At 40.3% G+C, this 10,689-nt stretch overlaps 1 protein-coding gene across 1 annotated transcript; it reads right to left on the reverse strand.

The window, feature by feature from the left end:
- Positions 1 to 753: 753 nt before the first annotated feature.
- On the reverse strand, positions 754 to 9,515 carry nop14 (NOP14 nucleolar protein homolog (yeast)). Its single transcript, XM_079552003.1, has 19 exons — positions 9,371 to 9,515; positions 9,069 to 9,251; positions 6,816 to 6,950; positions 6,601 to 6,742; positions 6,354 to 6,499; positions 6,147 to 6,284; positions 5,778 to 5,900; positions 5,555 to 5,695; positions 5,136 to 5,478; positions 4,920 to 5,050; positions 4,759 to 4,844; positions 4,541 to 4,676; positions 4,361 to 4,462; positions 4,142 to 4,295; positions 3,882 to 4,041; positions 1,443 to 1,590; positions 1,243 to 1,361; positions 1,011 to 1,166; positions 754 to 903 (listed from the first exon to the last, which is right to left on the reverse strand). Exons 2-19 carry the CDS (start codon positions 9,249 to 9,251, stop codon positions 807 to 809), a joined length of 2,640 nt encoding a protein of 879 aa, XP_079408129.1. The 5' UTR covers positions 9,371 to 9,515; the 3' UTR covers positions 754 to 806.
- Positions 9,516 to 10,689: the final 1,174 nt, after the last annotated feature.

Below are 10,689 nucleotides of genomic sequence, written 5' to 3' on the forward strand. Positions count from 1 at the left end.
GATACATTTATATATGCAGTAAATTATCGTGATGTCCTTGACAATGAAGTGTGTGGAGAACTGCCTTGCAGGTCTAGAAATGTATTTCAGCGTCTGATGCTGAGAGAAAACGCATTGATGGATTCAATATGGATGATGAAGTCTTTGTCCTGACACGTTGCTGGTTACCTGCAGAGCCTGTTTATTTTTTAGAACTATTAACATATTTAAAGACAAAGGAAGACTTTGTGACTTAGAGTAGCAAACAGGCTTTAGAAGGTCAACAAAAAGAAAAGCATAAGCAGAGAAGGGAGAGGCCTGGCTGGTACTTGGATGGGAGACCGTTTGGAAGCCTGGGTGAACGTCGTGAGTGAGTGAGTGGTCGGTGGTCGTCGGAGGGGCCGATGGCGCAGACTGGTTGCCTCACTCCGGCAGTCTACCCCAGGGCAGCTGTGGCTACAGCAGTAGTTTACCACCACAGTACGGTGTGAATGAATAATGCACAAAATTGTAAAGCGACTTTGAGTATCTGAAAAAGCACTATATAAGACTAATGCATCATTATTATTATTATTAATGTGGAATTAAAACCCACTTCGTCTCAGACTTACTATGATTAAGGTTTAATGAAACATTTGTACCATACAACATCACTTAAAATACAAAAGTATTATCTATAAAGTCTATCCATAATGTGCTGTCAGTTAAAGCTAGTAGAAAAAAGTCAGTTCAGTTAAATTAAAATTTTATTCAGTTTTATTTAAAAAAACAAACAAAAAAAACAACTCCAAATATGATACAAAAAAGGGACACTTCCATTATCCATGTCACTTTCTCTTTTTCCTCTTGAGGGCCTTCCAGTCTCCCTCTTGTGAGGCCAGACTGCCCAGCAACTCCTTCACCTTTCTCTTCCTCTCAGAGTCCCTGAAAAGTAGGATATGAAATATGTTAAGTTGGGGCAAGACATAATCAGTAAAAAATGAATTAAATCAAAAAACATGTGTAGCGAATGTCACATGGGTTATACTCACTTTGTCATGACATCATTCAGCTTCTCTCTGGCCAGGAAGCGGGAGTCCTTCCTGATCTCCCTCAAAGCACCCTTAAACTCTTTCTTATACTTATGCTTGAGACGTTCCCTCTCCTTCTCCTCTCTGGTGCTGCCACGCTTCTTACCATAGTCCAATCTGACAAAAAAGATCAAACACCTGAGTGGAGGAGAAGACCTGTCGAAAAGATATACGAGGCTGAATCACCACTTACATTTCAACTATCTTTGGCGTGAGCAGCTTCAGAGGAATGGGCTTTTTCTTCTCAAAGACCAAAGGAGCACGCGTCACTGTGGCGCTGCTAATGGCCTCCAGGATGTCGCTGTGAAGTGCCTAAAACATCAAAAGGAACAATTTAGAGTGAATACCAACACGCAAGAGTTTGTTTTCATCTTGTCCATTGGTGGTACGTACATGCAGCACTTCAGGTAACATCTGCACTGGGAGGTGATTGGAGAGCAGGGTCTTGAATGGTCTAAAAATGTCTGCATAGGATGGAAGGTCCTTGTAGAACAGAGAGCACCTCTTCACCAGGTCTAAGCAGGTCGATAAACAGGACAATCTGCAAAAAAAATTCAGTGGTTTTCAAACAAGCCTTTTCAATTATTTGTCACCGGTTCTATGCAGAAACATGCTTGGCCAGCAGAGGGCAGAGTACAGCAGGTCTGTGTTGCTACGTCACTATTAAACTGATGAAAACCTTATTTTCAGAATCAATGAGAGCAGACTGAATGTAGAGAGAGGGATATCTATTTAGTCTGTGATTCCTGTATATTTGATAAGGAACAACAGGCAGGTATTATTGAAAAGGGGAACAAAGACTTTATCCTCTAGGAACTAATTCATAAAAAAAAAATCGAAATAAAGGAGATTTGTTAGAAAAGTATGCTTCATAACATGGTATATGTATAATACACTTTGTAGTTTCAATAGAAGGCATGTCCTTATACAAAATGTCTGTTAACCCTCCGTCAGTATCTTACAATTGCTCTGCATCTGCATTGTTAACTATTGTTAAAATTGTTAAACCTGAGGGAAAACTATCAAATGTCTTGAAATCCACATGTACAGAGAGTTGGACAATGTGGATTATCTCAGAAATATGAGAAAATACTAAAGAAACAGTATAATCAATGGTAGAAACACAACAACACAAAAATAGCGCTGTCAATTGAACTTCAGAACAATTCAACTTGTATAAATGCTGTGTTGACACCATTTAGGGGCGTGATTGAGAATCTATTTTGTTGAGCACAGATAAAAATATACGCTCATGCAAAGCGCCTGTGATTCAGTGAGTTTTGTTTGGAGGGGGTCGTGTGGTTTGTGCCCACACACCAGCTGCTGTGTGAAAGCACACGAGCCACTCATCACACGAGTGATTCCATCAGCGATTAGCTACACCGTCTGTCCAGGTAAAAAAACAGGCCAATGCTCCATCTTATGGTTTTACAAATCCCAAAGGCCAGAGCAACAATAAAGCTGATTATTGTGTGACTTCCCTTCCACTATTCAAACCAAAAACAGATTACGGTACTTTGGCAAAGATTGAAAAAAACAAAACAAGTAACTCAGAGGCTAAAAGCGCCACTGCAGGTTTCGTAGCATGTTGCGTTTTTTTATCACATTAATTGTTCGTGACAGTAAATACTACACTGACAGAAAAGACAAAAGGAGAGAAGGATATCGTACATTGTGCCAAAACTCAACTACACAATATTTTTTGTCACTCAAACTTGGCTGTAAATGCTGTTAAAGTGGCGCTAGCCCACAGTTAGCTTTGCCTGTTAGCCTGTTAGCTTCTTCTTCATGATTCTATTAGTGTGTATTGCGCCTCCGGAGCAGGTAAAGTTGCAGGCGTGGTTTTCTGGCCAGAGACACCAGGAGGAGATGAAAGCCCCCCCCCAATCACCAACACCAACACTTGTATTACCCCCAGAGGGACTACGGAAAGGATTTTTTCAGGTCAACAAGTTCTGCTTTAGCATAACATTCATATTTGACCCAGTTCATTAAATTCCTCACTGGGGCTGGGTACTGTCGACACTGGTCTACTACTTGAAAAAAAAAGTACTGAAAGCAGGTACCGAAAAATGTATTATATCTTTAAAGACCTAGTTTTGATGCCTCCAAGCAGTAAAGAAAGTTATTGGTTGTTTCACCTCAAATAAATGATACAAATGTAAAAGGAATAATGTTTTGGATGACATAATTACTTAAAATTACATAGACGTATAATTACATAGACGACAAATATTTCTGTACAGGTTCCGGAAAAATGATTGTTCAGGGATCGGTATCAAAAACCAAGTATCGTTAAAGCATCACTATAAAAAAAAATGTAACGGTACTCAGGCCTATTTTTCACAGAGTAAAGACATTTAATTTACTATATGCTAGTTTTATTAGATGCTTATGCTTTTTACTGCACCTCCATTTGTCTGCTCTGGGGATAAAAGAGACAAACATTACGCCGTCTATTGACCACTTCTGGCTGGCTATACATCGCCTTAGAATTATAAGTTTCTATCTGTTTGAGCAGTTCTGAGATATTTAAGTTTAAAGTTTGGAACACTCATGGAACGAAATGGAAATGGTGCTTTTTCAAGGTGTTTATGAGCAAAAACATTTGACCCAACATCTACACATCACTGATATAGTGAACAGAATGGGGAAAAGACTATGTGAATAACTTAAGACCCTTTTTCTTTTCTTTCTTTTAACGACTAGAGACTTGAAACCAGACACAAAAAGGTTACAGAGAGCATTTTCACATGTGGATAAACATAAAGACGTGTGCTTTAAAGTTTGAAGTAAAACCCTTTAAAATATCGATGTGCTGTGGAATTGTACCTGTGGTGATCTTTGTCGACTTCACTGCTTAGTTCCAGATGCTGAACCGCAGACAGAGGCATGGCTCTCTTACTCCAGCTGTTGCAGGCGGCAGGGTCTGACAGCACCAGCAGATCACAGTGCTTCCCAATGCCTCGAAAAGGTGGCACCACATTATAGCCTGTGAAAAAATCCAAAGTGTAAGCAGTGTAAGCCTGTCGCAATGTTACAGATTTCTTGCACTGATGTAGGTTTTAAAAACATGCAGTGGTGGTGGTTACCCAGAGACTTTTTGTCCTTCACAGCCACATGAAGGATTCCAAGGAGAAAGTTGACGAGCTCAGGCAGGAAACGCTTCGAGAAGGAGATATACTCCACTGCCAGACAGCCGAGCACGAGGCCCACCGTTACATCCTGGAGAGACCTCACTGGGCACTGAGGGGAGCCAAACAATCACATTTTAACGCTTAAATGTGTGAAGCTTAAAATGAAAAACACACCTTGGTTAAAGCCTGGCTGATGTACAACAGCGCTGGAGTAGTGACAGGATGTCGAAAGTCGGAGGTTGGGAAAAACTGCGCTGTCAACTTCAGGTAGATCAGCTGAGAGGTAAAAAAAAAAGCTTGTGTTCATGTTATGTGGAGCTTTAAATTGGGCAAAACAAAATTACGGTTTCATACCATGTCAAGTGTTGGCAAAGGAGCATAACCTTTGTCCTCAAGCACCTCCTCCATGCCGTGAGCTGCATCTCCAAGGATGCGCTGCAGTGACTTACAGGCGGTGTCAGGAAACATCTGGCATAAACCATACAGCTCCCTGCACAATGAAGAAGAAAAAAAAAAGACGAGGTGAAAATGTTATATCCAAACAGGCGAGGATTTCAACTCTGTGCTCTTACGGTATGAGTTTATCAGCAGTGGCTAAATCAGGAGGGGTTTTTGTGGCCAAATCTCCAATGTAGTCTAACAAAAATCCAAAGAGTTTCTGCAAAAATATTGAATGAAGCTTAGTTTAAATACAGAACAGACTGTCGTTTCACTTAAAGAGGTTCAACTGTACCTGCAGCTTGAGCTTGTTTCCTGCAGCTAAACTGGGGTGGTTGCATTTCTGAGTTCGAGCCACAATGAGTCGCTGGTTTTCCGATGTGTGACCACGGAGCAAGTCTTTTAAGTCATTGTAACTCTCAGGGGCTGTAGAATATTAAGCATACACTGAGTTTATTCGCCATTGCTGTTAAAAAAACAAAAAACAAACAGACTTTAATTTAACAATCACCTGCAAATGTGTATGGAAGTTCAGCTTTAGCCGCGTCTTGCTGGGCCTTCAGCTCTTCTTTGCTCAATATCTTCTTAGGTTTGGCCTCTTCCTGAGGGGCTTCATCTTCAGCATCACTTTGCTCTGACTCCAGATCTGAGTGACCATCTTCCCTCTCCTCCTCGTCATCACTAATATCTTCATCTTCTTGCTCCTCCTCCCCCTCCTCCTCTTCTTCTGCATCAACCTCTTCCTCATCCTCCTCTGCATCGGACTGCGCCTCCTCACCACTATCTCCTGGTTCCTCATCACCGTCGTCTTCTTCTTCCTCTTCACTCGCCCCTGTGATGTTCCACTTTCCGTCCTGGAAGAAAACATGTCATCTGTTACTGAACCTTGGAGTAAAAGTGAGACTTAACATCACGACTCAGTTCTCTTACGTCATAGGACAGGGTTTGTTGGTCGTTCTTATCCAAAATAAAGCCATCGTTCAGGTCATCGGCCGACATGTGGGTTTGGCTTTGCCTTTGGGCAACATCACGTACTTCCTCCTCTCCCATCATTCTCCTCAGCCTCTCAGCCTACAAATACATATGGAAAAGACGACGCTCGTGGCATAAAAGCGACAAAGATAAGACAAAAGACACATTTGTGAATACACACTTCTAATTTCTGTAGCTTTTCCCTCTCCTCTCTGGCAATCTCTTCCGGGGTTTTCATTTTCTCTGATGGTTGAGCTTTCATCTCAAAGCCAAGCTCTCGCACCATCATGTCATACTCTTCCAGCTGAAACAGAACAACCAAAATTAACACATATTTTAGTAAAAGGTTACAGCTTATATTTTACAGGTTTACATTTTCCCCTCCATTGGTAGAACATTCTCCAGACACATAGCAAACCTATTCCTAAACGTGTGCGGCGCATTACAAATCGTGACCGTGAACCGTGTCCCGTTTCTGAGAAATGAGTTCGATCCGTTGGTTGCTCGGTACAGAAAACAGAGAAGAAAACATAATCTTCACAAAAATGACCTTTTGTTTGTCCTGCGGTTTATCAGCTTGATCTCCTGTTGACGTTTTTTTCACCATCAGAGCTTGAATACTCTTCCACTCTTGATCCAGTTTCTCTGTCAGCTCCTGTGCCTCTTCTTTCTGCACTTGTCTTTCACGCTGAGAACCAAAACAGCAACAAATCATTTATTAGAACATCATTCATGTCAGATAACAAACCTCTCTTACCTTTTCCTGTTTGGACTTCTGGATGAGTTCTTCAATAAGTTCTTGCCTGGATTTGGCTCTCTGACCGCCATCCTCATCTTTCTGCTCCCCCGAGGTTTTCTTTCTGAGCAGACCTCCGCCACCAAAGTGTGAGGCAGTCAGTTCAGCTAGAAAAAAAGGAAATATTTGTTGACATTTTGTAGAGTGAGGGAGAAATACTACTCAATTAGTGCTTCCACAATTTACGTGCAAATAAAAATCAAAGCACCTGACAATAAACCCTTTTCTTCCGTTTCATCATCACTTCCAACCGCATCATTCAACTGTTCAATTTCAGCCAACGATTGTCCATAATGAGTGAGCTCTTCTTCTTCATTTAGGTTGTACATATCTTTCTTGTCATGAGAACGCTGGGAGAAAAGAGCAAATATGGTGTAAACAATGAAAAGGAAGAATAACAATGATCACAACTATACAACTGACCTGTCGCTCCATAGCAAACCTCTGTAGGATTTTGTCCTCTGGAGCCATCTTGGAGTCATACTCTCCCAATCGTCGGTCAATTATTTTACTAGTTTTGTTTTTCTGCCTATATTCCTTCAATAACGTTTCTTTTCTCTGAAACAAAAATCAAATGAGTTATTTTAATTGCATGACTGACATTCATTGATAATAATAATATAGACCTTTTAATTGTTTGTAAACATTCGCTGGAGGCGGGAAGCTAGATTCCTATCTATTTCCATTGCAGCTGTTGTCATAGTAACGATAAGCAAATGTCTAACTGTTGTTGGAAATATCAGATAAACCTAATTTTATCGTCTCAAATGTCATTCCTCTTGTTCTTGCACCTTAAGCCACAACAGGACCACATTTTCGGTTGTAGTTTTACACTTATAATCGCCAGTTTTAGGTTAATCTTATTTCTCTTGATCACTTCCTGCCTCCAGCTGATGTCGCGTTCGGGAAAATCCAGTTACCATGGAGATCCGCCATATTGGCAGCTGTTAGCATACATTTTCCCATTGACTAACATTAGCTAAAAAAGTGGAAATTACAAAAATCACTCAGGCCATACCCCAAAATATATTGTCTAGAGTTTCCTTCTTGTTTACTAATCCTAGCTGTAAATCCCTGTGTCTTCCTAAGCTTTTGGTAAATGGAATTAACATTACTTCTCCAAATATTACAAACTGTAAAATTCGAAACCTCTTCACTAAGAACCTTTTTCCTTTCATCTCAAACCCAAATTCAATTTCAATACAAAATGAGAAACAAAAAATCAGATCAAACTATTTGAAATTTCCCATTCCCCCAAAGGCCAAGGAAGTTCACTTTAAAGTACTTTCGGGCATTTACTCGTCCAAAGACCTCCTTCAACATCGTTTTGGGTGGGAAGACAACTGTTGTACTTTCTGTGATGTAAATAGCGAATCTACAGAACACTTGTTTTATGATTGCATGTTAGTATTGTGGGACGACATCCATTATTGGCTTTTCCCGACGATTCCCAATTTACAGGACTTTTCAAGCATGACATAATTTGGGGAATTTTCTTGTTATAAATGTTATCATAGTAATGGGTAAATTCTTCATCCACAAATGCAGATTCTTAAAAACAAGACCATCATTTGTCACTTTTCACAAAGAACTGTCTTTATTTTTCTCCTCTGTATCCTTCATGGAAAAAAATGCTGATGTGAGCCACAAAAATATCATTGATGATCTGGACTTAAAGGAACAGGCCACCGTTTTTACATACTGAGATATGTTCTTACCTTAGCTTTGACGAGTTCTTTAGGACCTGTCTGATCTTCACCCATGCCTTCAATCACGTAAACACAGCGCAGACGGCGTTAGCATTTAGCCTCTCCCCCTCTCCTCTATAGCTCCAAAACAGGTCAAGATAGAAGCTACCAAGCTCTTCCACGTTTTCCCTATTTAAATATGGTTACGTGAAGTGTTGCACTACAAAGTATAATAACACAAAATTAAACAATGTGGATTTTCTAAGTGAATAAAAGGGGGAACTATATTGTAAGCCGTAATAATACCAGATGTAATTTGGCATCCGCACAGTAAAGTGAAGATTACTGCGCGGATTTAACACTTCACGTAACCATATTTAAAAAAGGGAAAACGTGGAAGAGCTTGGTAGCTTCTATCTTGACCTGTTTTGGAGCTATAGAGGAGAGGGGGAGAGGCTAAATGCTAACGCCGTCTGTGCTGTGTTTACGTGACTGAAGCCCCGGGTGAAGACCAGACAGGTCCTAAAGAACTCGTCAAAGCTAAGGTAAGAACATATCTCAGTATGTAAAAACAGTGGCTTATTCCTTTAATAAGCAACCTCTAGTATTGCATTTCACTTTTTTTTTCTCTTATGTTTTGTTTATGTTCTGCTCTGACTTAACAATTTGTAATACAGAACATTCCTTCCACATTTGTTATATTTATATTGCACATATTAATAAATAATAATAATAATAATTAAAAAATCAAAGTATAAAAAGTGGAGAAAAATGCCGTGGAGTTACTGCTGGTAAATACATCCAACTCGCTGTAGTGTCCAAGTGTTTAGATGTGAACAATACCACCAGTATTTTAACTGTTAAAATCTCCATTAGTTTATAATTGCTGCTAATCCCATGATGCTTTGCGATATGCCAACACATTCCCGAACTCTATTACAACTTAAAAATGTAAATCTATCTTGTGTTTTTAGTGCTGAAGGCTTACTTTTGTGATGGCTTTGGACCGAGAGACCCCTGGCAGACCGACGTCATGTTTAGTCTTTCTTCCCAAAACATCAAACTTTTTCCTGTTAATTTTCACTTCAAACGGGTTGTTCTTGATCTCAGTGACGGTCTTGGCCTTGCGAACTTTGTCGGCGAGATTCCTCTTTTTCGGTGGCTTCCCCATCTGCAACACAACGCAGTTCACTTGATTTATTATTTTTAAAAACTGAAGAACACGACATGGCCAGTGTAGGATCTGGGATGTAAACAAGCCGACACGGTTGAATAAGGCGATGACTTTACCTTTTACCGGAGTTGGCTGGAGATTTATTGCATCCGTTATGAAGAAACCATGTGAGTGTAGTGCTGCAGACTGTATTTTATAACAAATCAAGAAATCCAAACCACGTTTTTTCCCCACTTCGCTGCCACAAACAGCATGGAAGGTAAAAGGTCAAAACAAAGATGTGACCAGAGACGCAACTTCCGCCGTAGCAGCATCACAGCGCCCCTAGTGGCTGAACGCAGCAACGCCACCTCTTAACCCCCGCCTTAACCGAGTGCATTTTCTCCAGTTCAGCTTTGCCCAAATCTAAAAGGCTACAACCATGGATGTATTTTAATAAGGCAACAGCCTAAAGGCCAGTGTAACACCTCATTTGAAAGCTAAGACCTACGAAACTGATTGCGTTTTTGGCACTTTGTCGTCACGTTTTTTTGTTGCTCTTTTGTTGCGTTTTCTTGCCTCGTTTTTTGTTGCTATTTGACACTTTATTTTCCAAGACGCTTTTCGATTTCGTTAAAGTCAAACTGGAGAAAACAACGGTTCAGGTGGGGGTTAAGAGGTTAATTTTTGCACCAGGGAAGAACACTCCAGAAGTTAGAAGCGGCCAAGCGTATTATCTTGACTTTACTGCGCGGATGTCCAAGCGCTCCTAAGGTGTTATTACGCCTCACAATATAGTTCCTCTTTTTATCCGCTTAGAAAATCAACATGTTTCATTTTGTGTAACTAGACTCGTGTAACTAAGCACGTAACTGTATTAAAATAGTGGAAATGTGGAAGAGCTTGGTCGATTCTAACTTCACCCCCTTTGGCCCCATAGAGGAGAGGAGGAGAGGCTAAATGCTAACAACATCTTTGGTCTTTGTGCGTGACTGAGCGCACGCACAAAGACCAGACAGGTACACATCAACTCGTCTAAGCTCAGAAAAGAACATACCTCAGTATGTAAAAACAGTGGCCTGTTCCTTTAAGCTTCTGGTATTGGGTTAAAATGTGTTGTACTTCATTCAACTACAGACAAACATCAATAGGAGGCTTGTTTTAAGCGGTCAGTGTTTATTTATGATTTGAAAAACAGTCATGGCAATGGAGAGTTGACATATAATAGTCTTACTTATGGTACATTGACAAGGTTTATTTGAAGTAAGATGCAGTGTTGTGATGAGCAAAAACATGAGAAGGGGGGAGGGGGACAATGCAGAAAGTAGACTATCCAAGCACTCAAATTCCTACATACAGTCCTTCAAGATCCTCAAGTCACCGTATAATCACATTATTGGTTATGGTTAGTGACAAACTACTAGTTGCTATGAAAAATATGGATACTCATGCAGTT

This window comes from Gobius niger, assembly GCF_951799975.1.
Source record: "Gobius niger genome assembly, chromosome: 2".
In the NCBI taxonomy this organism is placed as follows: domain Eukaryota; kingdom Metazoa; phylum Chordata; class Actinopteri; order Gobiiformes; family Gobiidae; genus Gobius; species Gobius niger.